Source organism: Coregonus clupeaformis, chromosome 3 (assembly GCF_020615455.1).
Source record: "Coregonus clupeaformis isolate EN_2021a chromosome 3, ASM2061545v1, whole genome shotgun sequence".
Taxonomy (NCBI): domain Eukaryota; kingdom Metazoa; phylum Chordata; class Actinopteri; order Salmoniformes; family Salmonidae; genus Coregonus; species Coregonus clupeaformis.
The window spans coordinates 37826410-37852414 of NC_059194.1; the positions used below are offsets into that span (position 1 = coordinate 37826410).

The following is a 26005-nucleotide window of genomic DNA, read 5'->3' on the forward strand; positions in this document are numbered from 1 at the left end:
TTTAGGGAACGGGCAGAAAAGGTCAGGACAATGTCGGAGTTTAATTCAATAAGAGAAAAGCTGCGAAATAGAGAGTTGAGAAGAGAAGGGAGGCCAGAAAAGTACATTGTGGGAAATATTTTGTGAAGTGTTAAAAGAGGATGATACCAGTGAATGTTGTGTGATGATTGTGAGGCACTGTACAAATTCGACAGTCTTAAGATGGGGACTTCAAATGGGCCTATGGCACGTCAAGGGAACTGTAGCCTACTGTTCAGATGGGTTAAATGGAAACTGAAATCTGGACACTGACTGTAGGTCTACAGTATAAGCTCTCACAGCCTTAATATTAACTCCTGCAGAATTAAGCATATCCTGTAGTAAAATGATATACCAGATGTCAATGGAGAAATATGATTTCTTTCAGCATCTTGAGAGAATGCGAATGCGCAGTTAGGGCCGTCTGTAGAGGCGCTATCTTTATCAGCATCATAAAAGCTGATAGTATTTCAACCATATAAAATATTTTGGCCTCCCGAGTGGTGCAGTGGTCTAAGGCACCTAATCTAATGTGCTTGAGGCGTCACTAAAGACCTGGGTTCGATCCCAGGCTGTGTCACATCCAGCCGTGACCGGGAGACCCATGAGGCGGCGCAATTGGCCAAGCGTTGTCCGGGTTTGGGGAGGGTTTGGCCGGCCGAGATTTCCTTGTCCCATCGCGCTATAGTGACTCCTTGTGGTGGGCCGAGCGCCTGCAAGCTGACTTCGGTCGCTAGCTGGACGGTGTTTACTCTGACACATTGGTGCGGCTGGCTTACGGGTTAAGTGAGCGGTATGTCAAGAAGCAGTGCGGCTTGGCAGGGTCGTGTTTCGGAGGACGCATGGCTCTCGACCTTCGCCTCTCCCGAGTATGTAGGGGAGTTGCAGCGATGGGACAAGACTGTACCTACCAATTGGGGAGAAAAAGGAATATAATAATAACCATATAAAGTATTCATCCATCTAAAATCGTATCAAACATGTTGGGTCGTTTTCACAGCTTTCTATTTCCTTACGACAGGTCAAACGGATGTCATTTGGACATTTTGCATGGAAATCGTCCCTTAAAAAGAAATTCTCCCCGGTCCCTAATCGTCTTTGCTCCGTGAAAGAAGCAGAGATGAAAGATAACTTTACTGATGATTTAGTGATTTATGACATTATTCTGGTGAGCAAGGGTTTATTTAGTATTCTAGTGCAATAAATAACCTAATGACAGAAGATAAGCTGCATGTATCTAATTATAGACAAGTTGACTAACAAATAGCCGACCAAAAACGTTTTTGTGTGCTGTGTAGGGCTACGGTGGCAGTTCAGGAGGAGAGTCAAAGGTTTCTTCTGAAAATAATTTTTGATTAGGCTACTCCAAAAAATGTGCGCAGACTAGCCTATAGCCTATGTTCTGTTCCGTTTGAGAAGGAGAGAGCGAAGATCAGAAGGAGGACCGGAGGTCAACTTTATAGCCTGCTACTACTATAATTGAGTTTTTATTTAAAAAACTATGTTTCTTGCCAATTATGTATTTATCAGAGTTATTGACCTCACAATAAGCCAGATTCAAGTAACTTACATTGTGGTGCAGATACTTGAAGCAGCAGCCGCAGCACAATCAATCGGAAATGGACAGCTCATGGTGCTGCAAGTAGGCAAATTCGAGTAGGCATAATTCATTTAAACCGTCTTCATTTTAATTAGACTTTACTAACACCAAGAGTGCTTTGTGTTGGAGCCTATTTCTTCCTATTTATGAAATAAGAGGTAGGCCTACCTGTTTGACAGAGGAAATTAGGCTAGAAGAAATCCATGTATTTGTCGGTAAATTCCTCCACTGGTCATGCACTCTTTAAATAACCTACAGTGCATTCAGAAAGTATTCAGACCCCTTGACTTTTTCCACATTTTGTTACATTACAGCCTTATTCTAAAATTGATTAAATTGTTTTTTTGCCCCTCATCAATCTACACACACTACCCCATAATGACAAAGCAAAAAATGGTTTTTAGAAATTTTAGCAAATTTATATTTCCATACATATTCAGACCATTTACTCAGTACTTTGTTGAAGCACCTTTGGCAGCGATTACAGCCTTGAGTCTTCTTGGGTATGATGCTACAAGCTTGGCACACCTGTATTTGGGGAGTTTCTCCCATTCTTCTCTGCAGATCATCTAAAGTGCTGTCAGGTTGGATGGAATATAGAGTGTCGCTGCACAGCTATTTTCAGGTCTCTCCAGAGATGTTCGATCAGGTTCAAGTGCGATCTCTCTGTACTTTCCTCCGTTCATCTTACCCTCGATTCTGACTAGTCTCCCAGTCCCTGCTGCTGAAAAACATCCCAAGGATCGTAAGGATGGTGCCAGATTTCCTCCAGATGTGACACTTTGCATTCTGGCCAAAGTGTTCAATCTTGGTTTCATCAGACCAGAGAATCTTGTTTCTCATGATCTGAGAGTCCTTTAGGTGCCTCCAAGTGGGCTGTCGTGCCTTTTACTGAGGAGTGGCTTCTGTTTGGCCTGATTGGTGGAGTGCTGCAGAGATGGTTGTCCTTCTGCAAGGTTCTCCCATCTCCACAGAGGAACTCTAGAGCACTGTCAGAGTGACCATCGGGTTCTTGGTCACCTCCCTGACCAAGGCCCTTCTCCCCCGATTGCTCAGTTTGGCCAGGCGACCAGATCTAGGAAGAGTATTGGGGGTTCCAAACTTCTTCCATTTAAGAATGATGGAGGCTACTGTGTTCTTGGGGATCTTCAATGCTGCATACATTGTTTGGTACCCTTCCCCAGATCTGTGCCTCAATTACATTCCTGTCTCTGCGCTCTACGGACAATTCCTTCGACCTCATGGCTTGGTTTTTGCTCTGACATGCACTGTCAACTGTGGGACCTTGTTTGATGCACTGTCAACTGTGGGACTGATTCAGAAAGGGCTTTATAAAATGTGATTAATTTTGTAATCTTTATGTTTTCTTCCCTCCTCTCTCAGGTGATGTATCTCCCATCAGCATGTCGCCCATCAGCCAGTCACAGTTCATCCCTCTGGGGGAGGTGCTGTGCCTGGCCATCTCAGCCATGAACTCAGCCCGCAAGCCTGTCACCCAAGAGGCCCTGACAGAACACCTGGCAACATGTTTCCCAGGTAACATCAACAATACAACTTTATTTTCCATATGTAACAGTAGGGATGTGCATCTTTCCCTTTCAAGACGATTCGATACTTATCTAGATTAGGGCTGAACCCATTTATCGACTGGTCGATTGTTTGGTCAATAGGCTGTTGGTCGACCAAGATTTATTTTGTCGAGCAGTCGCAAATATAATTATTTTTATGGTGCACAAGACACCTGTCTGATATGCGCCTGTCTCAGTGGACTAATCCATTGCGGAGGCCACGGGGATGGCGCAGTCCATTACTCTAAGACATGTGCTACTAAAATTGTAAATGGTTGTATTATGTAAGAATAATGGTGCAAAATAAATCATCCATATACAGTATACAGTGGGGAAAAAATGTATTTAGTCAGCCACCAATTGTGCAAGTTCTCCCACTTAAAAAGATGAGAGAGCCCTGTAATTTTCATCATAGGTACACGTCAACTATGACAGACAAAATGAGAAAGAAAAATCCAGAAAATCACATTATAGGATTTTCAATGAATTTATTTGCAAATTATGGTGGAAAATAAGTATTTGGTCAATAACAAAAGTTTCTCAATACTTTGTTATATACCCTTTGTTGGCAATGACACAGGTCAAACGTTTTCTGTAAGTCTTCACAAGGTTTTCACACACTGTTGCTGGTATTTTGGCCCATTCCTCCATGCAGATCTCCTCTAGAGCAGTGATGTTTGGGGGCTGTCGCTGGGCAACACGGACTTTCAACTCCCTCCAAAGATTTTCTATGGGGTTGAGATCTGGAGACTGGCTAGGCCACTCCAGGACCTTGAAATGCTTCTTACGAAGCCACTCCTTCATTGCCCGGGCGGTGTGTTTGGGATCATTGTCATGCTGAAAGACCCAGCCACGTTTCATCTTCAATGCCCTTGCTGATGGAAGGAGGTTTTCACTCAAAATCTCACGATACATGGCCCCATTCATTCTTTCCTTTACCACGGATCAGTCGTCCTGGTCCCTTTGCAGAAAAACAGCCCCAAAGCATGATGTTTTCACCCCCATGCTTCACAGTAGGTATGGTGTTCTTTGGATGCAACTCAACATTCTTTGTCCTCCAAACACGACCGAGTTGAGTTTTACCAAAAAGTTCTATTTTGGTTTCATCTGACCATATGACATTCTCCCAATCCTCTTCTGGATCATCCAAATGTACTCTAGCAAACTTCAGACGGGCCTGGACATGTACTGGCTTAAGCAGGGGGACACGTCTGGCACTGCAGGATTTGAGTCCCTGGCGGCGTAGTGTGTTACTGATGGTAGGCTTTGTTACTTTGGTCCCAGCTCTCTGCAGGTCATTCACTAGGTCCCCCCGTGTGGTTCTGGGATTTTTGCTCACCGTTCTTGTGATCATTTTGACCCCACGGGATGAGATCTTGCGTGGAGCCCCAGATCGAGGGAGATTATCAGTGGTCTTGTATGTCTTCCATTTCCTAATGATTGCTCCCACAGTTGATTTCTTCAAACCAAGCTGCTTACCTATTGCAGATTCAGCCTTCCCAGCCTGGTGCAGGTCTACAATTTTGTTTCTGGTGTCCTTTGACAGCTCTTTGGTCTTGGCCATAGTGGAGTTTGGAGTGTGACTGTTTGAGGTTGTGGACAGGTGTCTTTTATACTGATAACAAGTTCAAACAGGTGCCATTAATAAAGGTAACGAGTGGAGGACAGAGGAGCCTCTGTCTTGAAATCTTGCTTGTCTGTAGGTGACCAAATACTTATTTTCCACCATAATTTGCAAATAAATTCATTAAAAATCCTACAATGTGATTTTCTGGATTTTTTTCCCTCAATTTGTCTGTTATAGTTGACGTGTACCTATGATGAAAATTACAGGCCTCTCTCATCTTTTTAAGTGGGAGAACTTGCACAATTGGTTGCTGACTAAATACTTTTCCCCCCCATTGTATCTATAGAAATAAGACAGATCTTGCTTCTTTTGCTAGTTTGAATGTTTGTTTAATAAGCCTACCGATTCCGTGAGCACCAAGCCTCACGCAACCGCAAAATGTCGGATAAAGCAATTTTACAAATTCGTCTGATTTTAATCTTTGCTATGCTGTAATAAAGGCTTTTAAAAAAAAATATGTTAGAACAGACTGTGTGGTATTACTTATGTAGATGCGATATTTCTGTTTTTATTGAAGGTATTGAAAATCATACCTTCGTCGGTATTTCGAAATACCCCGGTATGTGGTATAAACGATATATAGCCCAAGCCGTGTGTGTGCGTAAAATTGTGTATGTACTATGTAGGCACCTGATCTGAGCCATAAGGGAGACTAGGCATCTACCACCCCACTATCAGATTATAACCTAGCAAATTACATAGGTTGTCACTCAACTGCCCTTTCCCACCTGGACAAAAGGAACACCTATGTGAGAATGCTGTTCGTTGACTACAGCTCAGCTTTCAACACCATAGAGCCCTCAAAGCTCATCACTAAGCTAAGGACCCTGGGACTAAACACCTCCCTCTGCAACTGGATCCTGGACTTCCTGACGGGCCGCCTCCAGGTGGTAAGGGTAGGTAACAACACATCTTCCATGCTGATCCTCAACACGGGGCCCCTCAGGGGTGCATGCTCAGTCCCCTCCTGTAGTCCCTGTTCACCGATGACTGCATGGCCAGGCACAACTCCAACACCATCATTAAGTATGCCGACGACACAACAGTGGTAGGCCTGATCACCGACAATGATGAGACAGCCTATAGGGAGGAGGTCAGAGACCTGGCCGTGTGGTGCAAGAATAACAACCTCTCCCTCAACGTGATCAAGACAAAGAAGATGTTTGTGGACTACAGGAAAAGGAGGACCGAGCACGCCCCCATTCTCATCGACGGGGCTGTAGTGGAGCAGATTGAGCGCTTCAAGTTCCTTGGTGTCCACATCACCAACAAACTATCATGGTCCAAACACAGCAAGGCAGTCGTGAAGAGGGCACGACAAAGCCTATTCCCCCTCAGGAGACTGAAACGATTTGGCATGGGTCTTCAGATGCTCAAAAAGTTCTACAGCTGCACCACCGAGATCATCCTGACTGGATGCATCACTGCCTGATATGGCAACTGCTCGGCCTCCGACCGCAAGGCTCTACAGAGGGTAGTGCTTACGGCCCAGTACATCACTGGGGCCAAGCTTCCTGCCATCCAGGACCTCTATACCAGGCGGTGTCAGAGGAAGGTCCTAGAAATTGTCAAAGACTCCAGCCACCCTAGTCATAGACTGTTCTCTACGGCAAGCGGTGCCGGAGCTCCAAAAGGCTTCTTAACAGCTTCTACCCCCAAGCCATAAGACTCCTGAACAGCTAATCAAATGTCTACCCAGACTATTTGCATTGCCCTCCCCCTGTTTTACGCTGCTGCTACTCTGTTTATTATCTATGCATAGGCACTTTAACTCTACATTTACGTCATTTAGCAGACGCTCTTATCCAGAGCAACTTACAGGAGCAATTAGGGTTAAGTGCCTTGCTCAAGGGCACATCGACATATTTTTACCTAGGTGGCTCTGGGATTAGAACCAGCAACCTTTCGGTTACTGGCACAACGCTCTTAACCACTAAGCTACCTGCCGCTACCTATATGTACAGCACCAGTCAAAGGTTTGGACACACCTACTCATTCCATGGTTGTTCTTTTATTTTTACTATTTTCTACGTTGTAGAATAATAGTGAAGACATAAAAACGATGAAATTCCACATGGAATCATGTAGTAACCAAAAAAGTGTTAAACAAATCAAAATATATTTGAGATTCTTCAATGGAGCCACCCTTTGCCTTGATGACAGTTTTGCACACTCTTGGCATTCTCTCAACCAGCTTCATGAGGTAGTCACCTGGAATGCATTTCAATTAACAGGTGTGCCTTGTTAAAAGTTCATTTGTGGAATTTATATCCTTCTTAATGCGTTTGAGCCAATCAGTTGTGTTGTGACAAGGTAGGGGTGGTATACAGAAGATTACCCTATTTGGCAAAATACTAAGTCCATATTATGGCAAGAACAGCTCAAATAATCAAAGAGAAATGACAGTCCTTCATTACTTTAAGACTTGAAGGTCAGTCAATCTGGAAAATGTCAAGAACTTTGAACGTTTCTTCAAGTGCAATTGCAAAAACCATCAAGCAGACGCTCTGGATAAGAGCGTCTGCTAAATGATGTAAATGTAAATGTAAATGTAAATGTAATGAAACTGGCTCTCATGAGGACCGCCACAGGAGGATAAGTTCATTAGAGATACCAGCCTCAGAAATTGCAGCCCAAATAAATGCTTCAGAGTTCAAGTAACGGACACATCTCAACATCAACTGTTCAGAGGAGACTTTGTGAATCAGGCCTTCATGGTCGAATTGCTGCAAAGAAACCACTACTAAAGTTGACCAATAAGAAGAAGAGACTTGCTTGGGCCAAGAAACACGAGCAATGGACATTAGACCAGTCCAAATTTGAGATTTTTGGTCCCAACCGCCGTGTCTTTGTGAGACACAGAGTAGGTGAATGGATGATCTCTGCATATGTGGTTCCCACCGTGATGGGAATGAATGAGTAGGTGTCCAAACTTTTGACTGGTACTGTACATATTACCTCAATTACCTCAACTAACCTGTGCCCCCGCACATTGACACTGTTCCGGTACCGGTATATCGCCTTGCTACTGTTATTTTACTGCTGCTCTTTAAAAATTATTTTTTTACTTTATCTATTTTTTACTTAACACTTATTTTTCTTAACTGCATTGTTGGTTAAGGGCTTGTAAGTAAGCATTTCACTGTAAGGTCTACACCTGTTGTATTCGGCACATGTGACAAATACAATTTGATTTGATCTCCGCATGTGTGGTTCCCACCGTGATCCACGGAGGAGGAGATGTGGGGGTGATTTATTTTGAATTCAAGGCACACTTAACCAGCATGGCTACCACAGCATTCTGCAGCGATACGCCATCCCATCTGGTTTGTGCTTAGTGGGACTATATTTTGGTTTTCAACGGGACAATGACCCAACACACCTCCAGGCTGTATAAGGGCGATTTGACCAAGAAGGAGAGTGATGGAGTGCTGCATCAGATGACCTGGCCTCCACAATCACCCGACCTCAACCCAATTGATATGGTTTGGGATGAGTTGGACTGCAGAGTGAAGGAAAAGCAGCCAACAAGTGCTCAGCATATGTGGGAACTCCTTCAAGAGAAAGAGAGAACCAAAAGTGTGCAATGCTGTCATCCAGGCAAAAGGTGGCTACTTTGAAGAATCTAAAATATATTTCGATTTGTTTAACACTTTTTTTGGTTACTACATGATTCCATGTGTTATTTCATAGTTTTTGTGTCTTCACTATTATTCTACAATGTAGAACATAGTAAAGATAAAGAAAAACCCTTGAATGAGTAGATGTGTCCAAACTTTGGACTGGTACTGTATATATAGAAAATCATCTAAAATATATAAATAAAGTTTAAGAGGGACCCCTGTAGGTATAAAAACAAATATTTACAAAATGAAACATTGAATTTGGCCTGACTGCTATTCGCCCATAGAAACACATTTAATAGCATTCGTACATGACAAAACAGATAGTCAAAAAATAAATAAAATGATATGTTTTGAAGTGTCTCCTATATCTGGGAGATATAAGAAAGCTCTGGAAATTGTTTTTTTTACCCATATTTAACTTCTTCCATATACACTCAGTGGCCAGTTTATTAGGTACACCACCCTGTTCACAAATGGTTCACTACTACAGACAGTGAGTCACGTGGCCGTGGCTTGCTATTTAAAACAGGCAGACAGGCGTCGAGACATTCATTTACTGTTCGATTGAACGTTAGAATGGGCAACACAAGTGACCTAAGCGACTTTGAGGGTGGTATGACTCTCTGTGGTCACTAAAGATCCCATGGCACTTATCATAAGAGTAGGGGTGTTCACCCCGGTGTCCTGGCTAAATTCCCAATCTGGCCCTCATACTAACATGGCCACCTAATCATCCCCAGCTTCCACTTGGCTCATTCATCCCCCTTCCTCTCCCCTGTAACTATTCCCCAGGTCGTTGCTGTAAATGAGAATGTGTTCTCAGTCTACTTAAATATATTTGTTTTTAAATGCGCGCCAGTTCCATTATCTCAGAAACTGCCGGCCTTCACGCACAACAGTGTCTAGGGTTTACCGAGAATGGTGCGACAAATAAAAAAACAACCAGTCAGCGGCAGTCCTGTGGGCGAAAACAGCTTGTTGAAGGAGAATTGCAATTATCATGCAAGCTAACAGTCGGGCCACAAACAGGCAAATAATGGCGCAGTAAAACAGTGATGTGCAGAACGGCATCTTGGAACGGACACCTTGTCGGTCCTTGCCACTGATAGGCTATTGCAGCAGACGACCACACCGGGTTCCACTCCTATCAGATAAAAACAGGAAGAAGCGGCTCCAATGGGCAAGTGATCACCAACACTGGACAATTGATGAGTGGAAAAACATCCCCTGGTCCGATGAATCCCGGTTCCTGTTGTGTTATGTTGATGGCAGAGTCAGGGTTTGGATTAAGCAGCGTCCATGGCCCCATCCTGCCTGTAATCAACTGTACAGGCTGGTGGTGTAATGGTGTGGGGAATGTTTTCCTGGCACACGTTAGGTCCCTTGATACCAATTGAGCATGTTTCCATGCCCAGAAGAATTCAGGCTGTTATGGAAGCAAAGGGGGGTCAGACCCGGTACTAGATGGGTGTACCTAATAAACTGGCCACTGAGTGTATACGTCCGTATTGTTTTAACTATTACCGGGTTACCTTTAGACGAGGCTTGTGGGCGTTGTATAGCAGAACAACCAACATGTACGTATTCGTGAGAGACACAAGTTGGCACATCAGCGGTACCAACTTGACTTCTGGTCAAAAGTTGGACACTAAATAGGGAATAGGTTACCATTTGGGATGCACAATCAGTCTGCTCCATATGATGTTACGGAAAGGTCCACTTTTCTGGGACAATAGGAGAGTGGGGAAGGTTGTTACAGATGGGCATTACTTGGGATAGGACTGTGTCTATTCACTGCCTGGCCAACCAGTTCCCTCTCTTTCTCTCTGTGTATAACTACAAAATAAAGCATTTGACACATGCTGAGGTAATCTAATTGCACAAGGCTGCAGATATGAATTGCAGACAGTGGATGTGTAGCACTGAAGCTTAGGCTACCCTTTAAGTGGGATGCTCCCCTAGTCTCCTTATATGCTCTTTATATCCACATACAGTGGGGGAAAAAAGTATTTAGTCAGCCACCAATTGTGCAAGTTCTCCCACTTAAAAAGATGAGAGAGGCCTGTAATTTTCATCATAGGTACACGTCAACTATGACAGACAAATTGAGGGAAAAAAATCCAGAAAATCACATTGTAGGATTTTTAATGAATTTATTTGCAAATGATGGTGGAAAATAAGTATTTGGTCACCTACAAACAAGCAAGATTTCTGGCTCTCACAGACCTGTAACTTCTTCTTTAAGAGGCTCCTCTGTCCTCCACTCGTTACCTGTATTAATGGCACCTGTTTGAACTTGTTATCAGTATAAAAGACACCTGTCCACAACCTCAAACAGTCACACTCCAAACTCCACTATGGCCAAGACCAAAGAGCTGTCAAAGGACACCAGAAACAAAATTGTAGACCTGCACCAGGCTGGGAAGACTGAATCTGCAATAGGTAAGCAGCTTGGTTTGAAGAAATCAACTGTGGGAGCAATTATTAGGAAATGGAAGACATACAAGACCACTGATAATCTCCCTCGATCTGGGGCTCCACGCAAGATCTCACCCCGTGGGGTCAAAATGATCACAAGAACGGTGAGCAAAAATCCCAATACCACACGGGGGGACCTAGTGAATGACCTGCAGAGAGCTGGGACCAAAGTAACAAAGCCTACCATCAGTAACACACTGCGCCGCCAGGGACTCAAATCCTGCAGTGCCAGACGTGTCCCCCTGCTTAAGCCAATACATGTCCAGATGAAACGTGGCTGGGTCTTTCAGCATGACAATGATCCCAAACACACCGCCCGGGCAACGAAGGAGTGGCTTCGTAAGAAGCATTTCAAGGTCCTGGAGTGGCCTAGCCAGTCTCCAGATCTCAACCCAATAGAAAATCTTTGGAGGGAGTTGAAAGTCCGTGTTGCCCAGCGACAGCCCCAAAACATCACTGCTCTAGAGGAGATCTGCATGGAGGAATGGGCCAAAATACCAGCAACAGTGTGTGAAAACCTTGTGAAGACTTACAGAAAACGTTTGACCTGTGTCATTGCCAACAAAGGGTATATAACAAAGTATTGGGAAACTTTTGTTATTGACCAAATACTTATTTTCCACCATAATTTGCAAATCAATTCATTAAAAATCCTACAATGTGATTTTCTGGATTTTCTTTTCTCAATTTGTCTGTCATAGTTGACGTACACCTATGATGAAAATTACAGGCCTCTCTCATCTTTTTAAGTGGGAGAACTTGCACAATTGGTGGCTGACTAAATACTTTTTTCCCCTACTGAATACTGATAGACCTAAACATGATCCACGCTGGCTTTACACTGGAACAACAAACAGGTCACGGCGGCATTTTGTGTACACTCTTAGGAAAATAGTTATCTATCTAGAACCTAAAAGGATTCTTCGGCTGTCCCCATAGGATAACCATTTGAATAACCCTTTTTGGTTCCAGGTACAACCCTTTTGTGTTCCATAGTCTGTTTATTATAGAAATTACATTCTGCAACGTTCAGAATATTGAGCCCCGTGTTGAATAAGCCCCTAGCCCCATCTGCCTTCTCCCTGACCATCCAATCAGGCCCCCTCCCCAATCCCCCCCTCAGACACAGCCCCTCTCTCTCCACTCTGGAAGTTCAGAGCCAGCGCTGGAAGGATTAGGATGAGGAGGAGCTGATCCAGTTAGCTGTTAACTCAGTCTCTCTCTCTCTCTTTCTGTCCTCTCTCTCTTTCTGTCCTCTCTCTGTCCTCTCTCTCTTTCTGTCCTCTTTCTTTCTCGCTGTTTCAACATCAAAGCCCCTCAGTTATGTGTCACCCCCCTTTACCTCACCATACCAATCAAATCATCTCCATCATATGGCCCCTTCCCTCCAATCCGGCTAATGAATAAGTTTGGACCGTCAGCTCAGGTGTGTGTGTGTTTGTGTGTGTGTGTAACTGTGTGCTGTAATCCTGGATACAGAGGTATAAAGAGGAGTTGAACTGGATGATAGTTTATGTAGGTGAGCGTAAGTCCTGCTTCATAATGGCAAATGGGCTGGGTCCCAAACGGCACCTTATTCTATTTATAATGCACCACTTTTAAATAGGGAATAGGTTGCCATTTGGGATGCATTTCCTAGACTACTACCCCTCTGTAGACACTTGAGTCACAAGAAGGAACAAGAGGAAGTTGCGTCACTTTGGTCGGGCAACTAAACCCATATGATGTAATGGCAGGCAACCCCAACTAGTCAAGGCTTATCTATCGTACAGACGTATGTGCAGGCGGGTAACTGCCTGCCTGCCAGTTTACCAATAGATCTTAATTAATGCGTTTGTGTGTTGACTATTTTTGTCTGGACTAAGAGGGACGACCAGTCAACCACTATTGCCAAATGCGTACACACTACCATAACCTGTCAACTCAATTTACACTACGTTTGCCTTTACATTTACATTTTAGTCATTTAGTAGACGCTCTTATCCAGAGCGACTTACAGTTAGTGAGTGCATACATGTTTAGTCCCATTACTCATTTCCTAAGCTGAATCTAGTATGTATTATCCTATTTTAGACTGTTAACATTCCTTTCATTCAGCAGGGGGCATATTTAGTCAGTTCATTTTAGGGATTTTAAATAATCCCTCTCTATTGCTCCACGACAGTAGACCTGTATTGTACCTGTATTGTAGACACAGTAGCTGCCTCTCCCTATCACATGCCAAGCATTGTAGTGAAGCTATTCTGTCCGGTGCGTGTGCGTGTGTCTGTGTGTAGTCGTGGAGGGGCTGGGTGCTGCGTGAGTCTGAGATGGGTGTGACCGCTAGCTTCCTCGCCTGCCTGTATTTTGCTGCAGCCTCAGTCTGCATATGTGGCTGGCTGGTGGGATTGCATCACGCTGGACGGGCTGAAAGGGCACCATGATGTAACTGTGAGTAATACTACCTCCAGTGAAGTGAAGCAGTTCAGCGCCGTGCTGTGCTGTGAGTGGCATGGAGGAGTGGATGGGGAGCTGCTACTGCTGCAGCATTGATCGCCCTGTCTCTCTCTGTGTGTGTCTGAAATGGATCCCTATTCCCTATATAGTGCACTACTTTTGACCTATGGGCCCTGGTCAAAAGTAGTGCACTATATAGGGAATAGGGTGTCATTTGGGACGCAATACGTCTCTCCCTGCATCAAGGGCCCCGGCTGACTGGCTCCCCAAAGGGATGATCAGACAGTGAAGACATTTATTCTATACATATAACAATCTGTTCTGTCAGATTACTATCTGATAGATCCAGGTCGACTATGTGGTTGATGTATTGGGCGAATGACAGTTTTCACGATCGATGTATTGGTTATTACAAATAATAGCGCATCCATTGCTGAATAATGAGCATTCAATGCTATTATATGATAATATCACAAATTAAGACGTTATCACGTGATATAGGGTGCGTACCAAATGGCACCCTATTGGAGTGCACTATAAAGGGAATAGCGTGCCATTTGAGATGCATCTAGAATGTTATGTTTGACATATATGACATGTTCCTCTCCGTGTCGTTGTCTAGGTGTGCCCACGCCAACGGCGGAGATCCTCCACCACACCCTGAGCATGCTGGTCCGGGAGAGGAAGATCTACCCTACGCCGGAGGGCTACTTCATCATCACGCCCCAGACCTACTTCATCACGCCCTCTCTCATCAGGACCAGCTCCAAGTGGTACCACCTGGACGAGAGGATACCGGACCGCCAGCAGCAGCAGCAACAACAACAACAACAACAGCAGCAGTGTACCTCCCCCCTCTCTGGAACCATCACCCCCTCTACCTCTGGCTGTGTCAGGGACAGGTCCTATCCTAAGAACCATGGAGACTCTTATAATAGTTACCGTGATGACCCCCCCAGCCACCACACCACCCTCACCAGGAAGTCCCCCAAGGAGCACCGAGAGGCCTACTCGCCCCACTCGCCCCACTCGCCTCACTCACCCCACTCCCCTCACACCCCCACACAGCCCCAGCACACCACGGAGAAGACCCGGAGCACCCTCAGCTTCCCCTTCAAGTCGGACACACTGACCAAGCACCGCGAGGGTGGCAGCAGCGGGGAGAAGCAGTCCAAGAAGTTTGGCCTTAAGCTGTTCAGGCTGAGCTTCAAGAAGGACAAGACCAAGCAACTGACCACCTTCTCGGCCCAGTTCCCCCCGGAAGAGTGGCCTCTGCGGGACGAGGAGACGCCCACGGCCGTGCCACGCGATGTGGAGATGGAGATCATCAGACGGATCAACCCGGACCTGACGGTGGAGAACGTGGCGAGGCACACAGCCGTGATGAAGAGGTTGGAGGAGGAGAGGGCCCAGAGGAGCAAGGCCAGCTCGTCTGCCCAACACAGCGCACGCAGCAGGAGGAGCCGCGGACACCGCAAGCCCCAGGGTAAGCCCTCACGCTCCCACAGTAAGACCCGCGCCTCCCGGGGAGACCCCTCTGAGGGATCCAACATGGACCTGGCGGCTGAGAGGGACTACTGGGCCTACAGCTCCTCCCTGGCGCACTCGCCGCGGGACGCCGCCGCCTCCAGGGAATGCAGCCGTGCCCGCCACCTGGCCCACAGCAACCCCAACATCATGGATTCCCACCTGCCCGTCACCCCGGAGTGGGACGTGTCGGGAGAGCTGGCCAAGAGAAGGACGGAGATGCCCTTCCCCGAGCCTTCGCACGGGCCGTCCCACTCCAAGGTGCACCGCAGCCACAGCCACACACAGGAGAGGAAGTCTCGCAACGAGCGCTCAGACAACAAGGCCAAAGAGAGGTCCCGCTCCATGGATAACTCCAAAGGGCCCCTGGGGGTCGGGCTGATTGGGCCCCCGGACTACTTTGAGCGCAGCCCTGATGAGAGGGACAGAGAGAGGAGCCGCTACTACACAGACGACGGGACCTTGAGGGCCTCAACCCAGGCCTCCCACTACTCCCACTCGCGGGCCATGCCCCCTGCTGCTAAGTTAACCTCTGATGTGTGTGGGCCCGACGGCGGGATGACACTTGAAAAGAACAAAAGTAGAGACATTTTACCTGCCTACGACAGCTTGAAGGCTTACTCTCCCAAACCCATGGCTGAGGACTATTTCCAGTGCAATGCATCCAACGAAGTGGTTTTCACTGCTCCCAGCCCCTTAGGAAAACACAATCACGATAGCTTACTTAAGGTGAAGGTGGGCTGTATGTCCGACAGACAGACCCCTCAACCCCCAGAGTACAAAGAGGAAACTACAAAGGGACATAACGGCGTTAGTTTACCCATGCCCTGCCAGATGCCTGAGCCTTTGCCAAATGGACGTTCGGTACAGCACCACAACACCAACTCCGGTAGCATGGACAAGAGGAAGGAGATCTTCAGCAAAGACACTCTGTTTAAACCGCCGCCCAACGCGCTGACAGGAGCCTATGGGGACGGCAGCTACTCCAGGTCAAGCACGCTGAGGAAGACCCAGGTCATGTTGTCAGCCGAGGTGCTGGACAGCCAGGAGCACTTTGAGCAGCCTGGCCCCCTGCTAGCTGTGCCCCGGCCCCCCTCCTCTGGACCCTCGGGGATGGAGCAGGCTGGCTCGTGCCAGGCCGGGGAGGCCGCCTTCGACTACTACAATGTGTCTGACGACGAGCTGGAGGACGCTGCCTCGGCCAAGCGGGCAGAGCAGAAGCAGAAGGCCCCAGAGGGTTGTGGTGGGGGAGGAGGGGGCACCATGCAGTGGCTGCTGGAGAGGGAGAAGGAGAGGGACCTCCAGCGCAGGTTTGAGAGGAACCTGACCTTCCCCAACCCCAAGGAGAGCGACCACAACAACCAGAGCCAGCAGTCGGCCCACTCGGCCAGGCTGGACAGCATGGACAGCAACAGTGTTACAGTGGACAGTGGATTTAACTCTCCACGGTAAGCCTTGGTCGGGTAAAAACAACACACTCACTCACATAGACACACACAGCGTCTCTGTTTGTGTCGGCGGTGGTAATGAGAGGGGATGGCTTCTTATTCTGTGAATAGACTAATGGTGGGATTATTGTTCTCACATGAGAACCAAATGGACCGGTACTATTATAAAATATGGTGCTATTGATTCTAGTGAATCTGAGGTACAACCTATCATGGGTTATAGCCCTGTAGAAGAGACAGAATAGGAGGTTCCAATGTTTCCTAATTTCATAATTGCCTCATTCATGTGAGCCTATGCTTGTCTGTTTACAAAACCTCATTTTTGCTCTGAATGGATTTGGTTTGCTTTCTTTGTTACTTTTTGTTTCTTTCTGATGTCTCTGCTTCACTCAATGATTCACGTTCATTTGAACTCAGATATTTTTCTTAGTCTCTTGAATCACTTGAGCGTAAGCAGACATCTGTGTTTTTGTGGAGTTTTTAGCTCATGATACATGGTGTCTGTTACTGAAATATGTCCATTAAGACAACCATTCACATGGCTTTACCATCAACCGACAAAATATTACCTTTTTTGGTCCCAAAAGCAACATGGAGGATTTTGATATTTATCAGTGCTAAAAGAGGGAGAAAGGGGGAGTAGGCCTGTCTCTGTCATAGTGTGTATGGAGTTCATCTGTCAGGTCAGAACCGTAACAGCTAATATATCGCGAAGAACTAAGCACAGTTTTTTTAAATGTACTTTCAAATTGTGTGTAGAATTGTATTCCAGTTGTTTTAAAAGACTGCCTATTAAACTTTGGTTTTACATTACACAGATAGCAACCCCCAAAATATTTTGTGCATTACAACACTGTGCCTGATTTTACCAAATCCTTTTCGCCCGGGCCCCTCTGGCATAGTGGGAGTGTGTGACACTTCATTAGGGTCACGTGTCTTCCTGTGTCTAACCCCGACCACATGTTCCAGCCTCTAAACAAGATGGATGCCCGCGCTAGTGCCGGTCGTCTTTGATTGGTTTGCAGTTCAGGACCTCTGGGACGATCGACTCATTTGTTTTCTGGCTGAGTGCCCCCCCTTCCCTCAGCCCCTTCCACGTTTCCAGACACAGCCTCCTGCTCTCCCCCGTGGCCAGTAATCGAAAATAATGTATCTCTATTCAGCAGACGTGACTGTCGCTAACTAATGCTCCTCAGCAGACTGACCTGCCTCCTCAGCTGACTTATTCAAACAAGATGGGTGACCTTTTATGGCAGTGATTGTAGAACTGGAGTTGGAGTTGGAGTGGTGGTCCTTTCTTGTAGGGTCTTTTGCCTATTTCACAGCCTCTCATGACCATGTCATTTTCCTTTCCTGTGACAAAAATGTCAATAACAAAAGTTTCTCAATACTTTGTTATATACCCTTTGTTGGCAATGACACAGGTCAAACGTTTTCTGTAAGTCTTCACAAGGTTTTCACACACTGTTGCTGGTATTTTGGCCCATTCCTCCATGCAGATCTCCTTTAGAGCAGTGATGTTTTGGGGCTGTCGCTGGGCAACACGGACTTTCAACTCCCTCCAAATATTTTCTATGGGGTTGAGATCTGGAGACTGGCTAGGCCACTCCAGGACCTTGAAATGCTTCTTACGAAGCCACTCCTTCGTTGCCGGGCGGTGTGTTTGGGATCATTGTCATTCTGAAAGACCCAGCCACGTTTCATCTTCAATGCCCTTGCTGATGGAAGGAGGTTTTCACTCAAAATCTCACGATACATGGCCCCATTCATTCTTTCCTTTACCACGGATCAGTCGTCCTGGTCCCTTTGCAGAAAAACGGCCCCAAAGCATGATGTTTTCACCCCCATGCTTCACAGTAGGTATGGTGTTCTTTGGATGCAACTCAGCATTCTTTGTCCTCCAAACACGACGAGTTGAGTTTTTACCAAAAAGTTATATTTTGGTTTCATCTGACCATATGACATTCTCCCAATCCTCTTCTGGATCATCCAAATGCACTCTAGCAAACTTCAGACGGGCCTGGACATTTACTGGCTTAAGCAGGGGGACACGTCTTTCACTGCAGGATTTGAGTCCCTGGCGGCGTAGTGTGTTACTGATGGTAGGCTTTGTTACTTTGGTCCCAGCTCTCTGCAGGTCATTCACTAGGTCCCCCCGTGTGGATCTGGGATTTATGCTCACCGTTCTTGTGATCATTTTGACCCCATGGGGTGAGATCTTGCGTGGAGCCCCAGATCGAGGGAGATTATCAGTGGTTTTGTATGTCTTCCATTTCCTAATAATTGCTCCCACAGTTGATTTATTCAAACCAAGCTGCTTACCTATTGCAGATTCAGTCTTCCCAGCCTGGTGCAGGTCTACAATTTTGTTTCTGGTGTCCTTTGACAGCTCTTTGGTCTTGGCCATAGTGGAGTTTGGAGTGTGACTGTTTGAGGTTGTGGACAGGTGTCTTTTATACTGATAACAAGTTCAAACAGGTGCCATTAATACAGGTAACGAGTGGAGGACAGAGGAGCCTCTTAAAGAAGAAGTTACAGGTCTGTGAGAGCCAGAAATCTTGCTTGTTTGTAGGTGACCAAACACTTATTTTCCACCATCATTTGCAAATAAATTCATATAAAATCCTACAATGTGATTTTCTGGATTTTTCTTTCTCAATTTGTCTGTCATAGTTGACGTGTACCTATGATGAAAATTACAGGCCTCTCTCATCTTTTTAAGTGGGAGAACTTGCACAATTGGTGGCTGACTAAATACTTTTTTCCCCCACTGTATGAGCCATCAGGGCAGATTTCACTCATCTCCTCTGTGACTGCTGTTGTAAAGGGCATCTGTCCACAGATGTGTACTTGGTCATTTGGCCCCCTCCCTTCCCCCAGGCAGCTCAGCTCAGCTCCACCCCTCTCTTCCATAGCCCTGGCCTGCAGATGGAGGCAGTGACCAGAAGCACATCCACCTTTCATGGGTCACCTGGTCTAGCTGGAAGTGAAAAGATACAAACAAATAAAAGTTTATTGGTCATGTACACAGTTTAACAGATGTTACAGCGGGTGCAGCGAAATGCTTATGTTAGTTGCTCCTAACAATGCAGTAAAATATCAAACAAGTACACAAATATAACAAGAAACTGGCGTGATCAGACTTTTTGACATGCTGTTACTCTGTAAACCACTAATGACACCATTCCAAAGAAGTGTCTTGTCATACAGATATTAGGCTAATACCTTACATATTATCAGTCATATAATGTTTAAAACAATCCCATTGTAGAGAATATCAGAGAAACCATGAATGAGGACCACACTTGTCTATATCTGCCAGAGACTTACTCACAAATGACCCTTCTCTCATTCTCTCTTCTCGCTTTACCCATCTTTTCTTCTCATCTTTTGTTACTTCCTCTTTGGGCATTAGTTACAGCAGTTAGTGGTTAATATGGAGAGGATATCAAGTTTTGTTTTACTAGAAGGGAACGACCTAACCTCAATAAGTGCAGCCAATAGCTGGAAAATATTATAGACAATGTGTCAACAATCAATCCGATACTTTCTGCTCTCACACAATTCCACACAAACAAGGGAAGCCCAGGCAGCGTAACATTTTTCTGTATCCTCTGTGTGTGGACCTCTCTCCCTCTTTCTCTTCATTCTCTTCACCATTATTTTTTTCTCTCCCTTCCTCTCGTCTTCTTTCTTCCTTGGGTCAGCACACGAGAGAGCCTGGCCTCAAACACCTCCAGCATTGTGGAGAGCAACAGACGTCAGAATCTGGCTCTGAGTCCCGGACACCTGGGAATCGCCACGGGCAATGGTCCACCTTTCACCTACCGGACCATTCCAGAGCCGCCCACCGCCCAACCCGAGAAACTGCAGAAACCCTCAAACTGTTTGACCTCCATAACGAGTGTGTGACAGTGGCCGGAGTGGGAGGTAAAAAAAGAAAGAGGGAAGTGTTGGGTTTGGATGTATACCCTACACCTCCACCTGTAACTGGGACGGTTACAGCATACAGACTGACAGGAACTTCACAACATACACCAGCCAGCTCAAGGACTGGTACTACATCTGTCATTCAATGCTTTTGGATTAGTTCTCCTCATCTTCTGTTGGGTAATATTTGAATTTGTGATGCTCACTACTACATTGTAACACCACTTATTCTCACAAGAGGATATTTATAAAAATATGTATTAAAGGCAGTGATCTTTTTCAAACCCATTCTAAACCTTGAAAGAAAATCATGTAATTCTACCGGTCCTTTTAGGTTTTTGTTTTTACTGAGCAGTATGTATTTCTTTAATGTGATTGATTTGACTTTGACCTACCAGTTGATATTCTGTTATTTGTTTTGGTGTCAAATTTATAATTGTATAATCTCAGGTCACGTGTAATAATTACACTCTTACAATTTTTTTGGCTGTGTGGCTGTTCAGCTTACTAAACCTACTCTTTAGCCCCCTCTACTGGCTCACATAGAGCTGTGACATAGTGCCATGCAAACAGAGTAGTGATGGGAAGTTCAGCTCTTTTTACTGACTCTGATCTTTTCGACTCGTTCAGTCAAAATAACAAATCTTTCGACTCATTTCATTCATTTGAGTCAGTAATGCCCAGAGCACGCAGGATCCCCTGTCTGCAAACGATGAACTAAAAACTCGAAATAGTCATGATCTTACAAGCCTCTCGTTCACATCGTTCACCGTAAGGGGCTTATTGGAGTTGTCATTTGTGAATGAGACTTGTAAAAGCGTGTTTTAAACTATGTACATTTGTTGATTTCTATGCATACGAATAACAATTTCTTTGGCATAGCCGCGGGAGGTAGTTTGGGGGTGGGCGTTCTGCGATTATTTTCGCCGGGTGGGGGACCTGAGATGTTTTCAGCACCCCTAATTTCCACGGCTATGTTTCATGGTACATTTGAAACGAGGTCTAGTTGTGGGCAGCAACCGGACTACATTGTAAACGACTCTTGGCGGAATGCATTGCTTGACTGCCATTAGGGTGATTAGCACAATATCGTTCGCAAACTGCATCACCCCAGACAATTCGCTCGAGTTTGTTGAGAAGTGGCTGTGTATGTTTTGGTTCTACAAAACTGTCCATCATAGCATTCTATAATCAATCAGTTTTATTCATTCTTGCACCATGCGATCATAATCAGTTCTACACGTCTTTTTATTCTCTATGCTGCCTGCAGCATGATCTAGTTTGCCTGCGCGCATATATGACAGACATTTGTTGGTCGGAGCACATCTCGAGAGTCACCAGAGGAGCGCGTATTAATCCTGCTGTAGAATTCATTGCGGCCAGCAGGTCAAACTAAGCACTAAAATGAACGGGTCACTCAGAAAAACGAGTCAGTAAAAAGAGTCGTTCAAAAAAAACGACTCATTCGCAAACTGCACATCACAAATACAGAGCTCTGCTAGACAAGTATGAAAACACTTTACCTGAACCCTCTGTCATAAGTCCTACATCATGATAATATAACATATAATAAACCGTTATGACAACTGATTTACCACTATCATAACAGAAACCGTTGTTTAGGCCAGCAAATACGCATACTTGAGTAACGGTTTGTGTCATGACTGTGTCAAGTGAGTTGCCATAGGCAGACATAAGGAGCTGCCATTATGGTTTATAATGTTATCACATTATTATGACATTCTTACATAGGGTGGGTTAGAGGGTACCAGACCTGGGCAAATACTCAAGGTAGTCGAATATAGTTTATATAGAGTTTCAACTAAAAGGCAACTATTTTCTTTGATATTCAAATACAGGTCAAACAATTTTTTTAAAAATGTATTTGAAAGTGTTTTGAATAACTCTCAGAAAACCAATTAACATTTGAAGGTATTTGAATATATGCAATTTATTTGAAAACAAAAAAACATTTATTTGATGGCTGCCAAATATTTTATGAACCAAAAACTACAACAGTTACTTTGAATTGGTGTAAATATATGACCATAAGCACATGGTTTGGAGGGCTCATAGATATTAATATAACCTATAGCCTAGAATTAAATACATGAAGGACATGAAATCACCTGAACATTAGAGTAGACCACTTTTGCAGCTTCAAAATGACTAACACATATATTTTCATAATGAGTGAGACATGTTATACAGTAATACTTGACATCAAGTTCTTATACAATTAGAATTGTACAATCGCAACAGTTGTTACATAGGACTTTGGAAATTGCTTTATAATTGCATTATATTGGCGTTATTACATACGTGGAATAAGGAACTGTCCCACTTCCTCATGTGTACAGTAGTTACAAAACCTCTCAGCTCATTGCTATGCAATTAAAATGCATTGACCAAAGTATTATGTAACAACATGCTAATAAAATGTTTCTCCAAAAGTAATTTGTTTTGTTACACAGGCACAAAAACAGTTTCATGTTAAGTGTTACCGAGAATACTAACAGTAACAAAATATGGCTATTAAGTGTCGAAAGGAAACAAAATATCCCCAAACTACTTTCTTGAATCAAATACAGCCAAGGTAGTTTGAAAATCATGTTAGTTTGTATTCTGAGTAAACGATTCCTTTAAATATGGTATAGTGAGTGTTTGGAACAAGAACACTTACCCTCAGATGGACAAAGAGGATCAAAGTTGTTTTTTCTAAGCATCCAACCTGCTGTTTGCAAATGGCTTTGAATTACTCTACAGTATTTTCAGGTATCATAAAATGAATTGCAGCTTTCAACCTTTTCAGTGGCATGTTGAAAAGTCATACTGTATCACAGCATCACAACTTATTTGTGTGTATCTCTACAAAATATCATTGGTTAATTGGTTTGACTTGATTATGTACACCTGGGGCAATGGACATTCAGGACATTTACTAAATGTTCAGAAATGTATTGTGTAGATCAAATATGACTGTCAGATAATATTGGAATAGTGCGTGCTCTATTCTTTCCAATTTGTATCTTCAACATGCAGTTCCAGATACAGCCCTGCCATTAGTTTAAGGCAGCCAATCCAATATTTTGTTCAAATAGTTTACAAAAGTAGTCACTTTCTGAGATCTGTAGTCAAATAGTTGTAACTATTTGTTCCCCCAATTTATTTTTGTTTTCCACAAATCATAGTTAAAACTATAGTTATCCCAGGTCTGGAGGGTACAAGTGACATGTTATCCTATGAATGTTAAGAGTGCAGCATGTCCAGTCCATCCAACCTCTATCTGTAGGGTACTATTGGTGTGTCAAGAGTACCCCTGTGTTCCATGGTACTGAACCCAGCCCCGATGCTGCTGTAGTCTTGCTGCATTACTTGATAACAAAATCCAAGTGTTTGAACTGGGCTCTTAGAGCTAACATTTACATATATAGAATCAGGTCGCTCGGCACATTTCGGTACATTGTAAATACAGATTTGGGAAATGCCTCTTTGCCCGACAGGGAGTTTCAAAGCGGTACTACACGGCAGTCATGGCCAATAATGGAAAAAAAACGTAACTTTTATTTTTATTGGGGGGGGGGAAATCCCACTATTACTGGTGCTATTACCTGTGGTATTTTCCTGTTGAATGCATGTAATGTTCAAATTAACAACAAGGGACTTTTGAATATGGACAACGTCAAAAACCATCTCCTTTATAGAGGCAGATCATGTCTTCTCTCACCACCCCTCTGATTTGTACATTCAGGTTTCATATTTAACCCTATGTTCTCAGATACTCACTTATACAACTACCTCCACAACAGCAAAAAGATAATGAGTAGTGGCTTTCCTCTTACAAATCACTGTCATTATTCTGTATCCTGTGAATGTCAATGTAAAAGCTCTTGAAATGACTCACATACGAAGACCAGGTCAAAGTGCTGGACTGACTCTCCTATTGTCATTCTCACGACAGCAGAGCTCACCTGTATGTGCTACTTGACTATTTAGCCCCACTGTCTCTCGCTCTGCGTTTACTAGTGGTGTTCTTCTCACTCAGTTCTCACTCTCTGACTCTCTCCGTTCCTCACCAGAAATGTAATCACTTCTGTGCAGTTTGAGTAGAGGAGGGTCATTTCTCCTCTGCTCTGTTAAATGTTAAGGATATCGAAGATCAAAGGTGACCTCTTATAGCATAGCTTTTACGTATAGTACATCACCGTCCTCTCGGGACTCTGTTGTGTACCATCACTACCCATGTCTCATACAGTATGATGATGAGCCTATGAAGGGAGTGGTGTCAACCTTGGTACTCTGGTGTTAAAGTTCCAGACAACGCATTGAAAAGGTACATTTTCAAATAATGATTAACATGATCAATCCCATCTGAAATCGAAAGGGACAATTGCAGCCAAGACTGCCTTGTATTATCACGTTTGCACTGAAATAAATGCCTGGTCTTAGTCTCTGGTTGCTGTAAAATCCATCCAAGAAGGATGATCTGTTTATATTGAAAATATGTCATGAAATGCTGACAGTCCATGAAATGTCTTCCCTTCAATAACATTGTTTCTAATTGTGACGGTATGTCATATTGTAAATTATGTTTCTGTCATGCCTAGTAAAATAATTTAAACAATAAGAGGGATTTTTTATTTCTGTAATATCTGAAAGTCTCCTTTTGTGTAGTAATGGTGTTTACTGTTGTTGTAGTGTATGTGATATACCCTTTGGGGATTGTGTTACTTTTTAAGATAATAAAATAACATGTTTGGTTATGTCTTGAATGTCTTTATTTAATGTAAACCCCATGGGCTGTATGTATCAAGTGTCTCAGAGTAGGGCTGCTGATTTAGGATCAGTTTTGCCTTTTAGATCACAATTAACAAGATTATGGACGGGGGACCTGATCCTAGATTAGCACTTCTACTCTGAGACACTTGATACACACGGCCCCGAAAGAGCTTGTTTGCACCTGTAGATGGCGCTAACGGCATCTGATTACATAGGTTTGGTTTGCTCCTAGCAGAACTCAGCTATGCAAAGCGACTGTCTGTGCTCGCATACTCACTAAAGACCTTTGCTTGGGGAAAAAATAAAAAATAACTAATATTCCTGTTTGTCCCTCTTGAACCACCGTAGCAACAACCTAGCCAGAAACACTTCCTCAAAATAGTCAAAATGAATCTAAGATAAATCAAGAAATCTGTCATAAATTGACGTCTTAGTCGCTCAATTTTACATCTAGCTAAGATGCTTGGTGCAGTATTTCTCAAGTGAAAACATTTGCATGAAAACTAGTCATCTCTCGTTGAATGACAACACTTCATGTTCCCACTCCTACTAGGAGTAGTACTGTTCACCAATCACCGACAAAGGGGCGTAGACTTTGCCTACCGAACTTCGACTTGCCTCAAGAAAAATGTAATGTGCACGAACAGCCCCCCAAAAACTGAAGACAAACTTCACAAAAACTTCACAAAATGAAGTCATAATATACACTACCATTCAAAAGTTTGGGGTCACTTAGAAATTTCGAAAGAAATTCAATTTTTTTGTCCATTAAAATAACATCAAATTGATCAGAAATACAATGTAGACATTGTTAATGTTGTAAATGGCTATTGTAGCTGGAAATGGCAGATTTTTTAATGGAATATCTACATAGATGTACAGAGGCCCATTATCAGCAACCATCAGTCCTGTGTTCCAATGGCACGTAGTGTTTGCTAATCCAAGTTTATCATTTTAAAAGGCTAATT

The 26005-nt window shown here is 44.1% G+C and overlaps 1 protein-coding gene across 2 annotated transcripts in view; it reads left to right on the forward strand.

The window, feature by feature from the left end:
• LOC121545023 (storkhead-box protein 2-like) overlaps positions 1-25021 on the forward strand; it is an 82088-nt gene extending 57067 nt beyond the window's left edge. For both annotated transcript variants that reach the window (XM_045208412.1, XM_045208416.1), the window contains exons 2-4: positions 3002-3154; positions 13976-16328; positions 20036-25021. In XM_045208412.1, the coding sequence (XP_045064347.1) occupies positions 3002-3154; positions 13976-16328; positions 20036-20240 (2711 nt within the window). In that variant the 3' untranslated portion in view covers positions 20241-25021. The remainder of the gene's footprint in view (positions 1-3001; positions 3155-13975; positions 16329-20035) is intronic.
• The last annotated feature ends 984 nt before the right edge of the window (positions 25022-26005 follow it).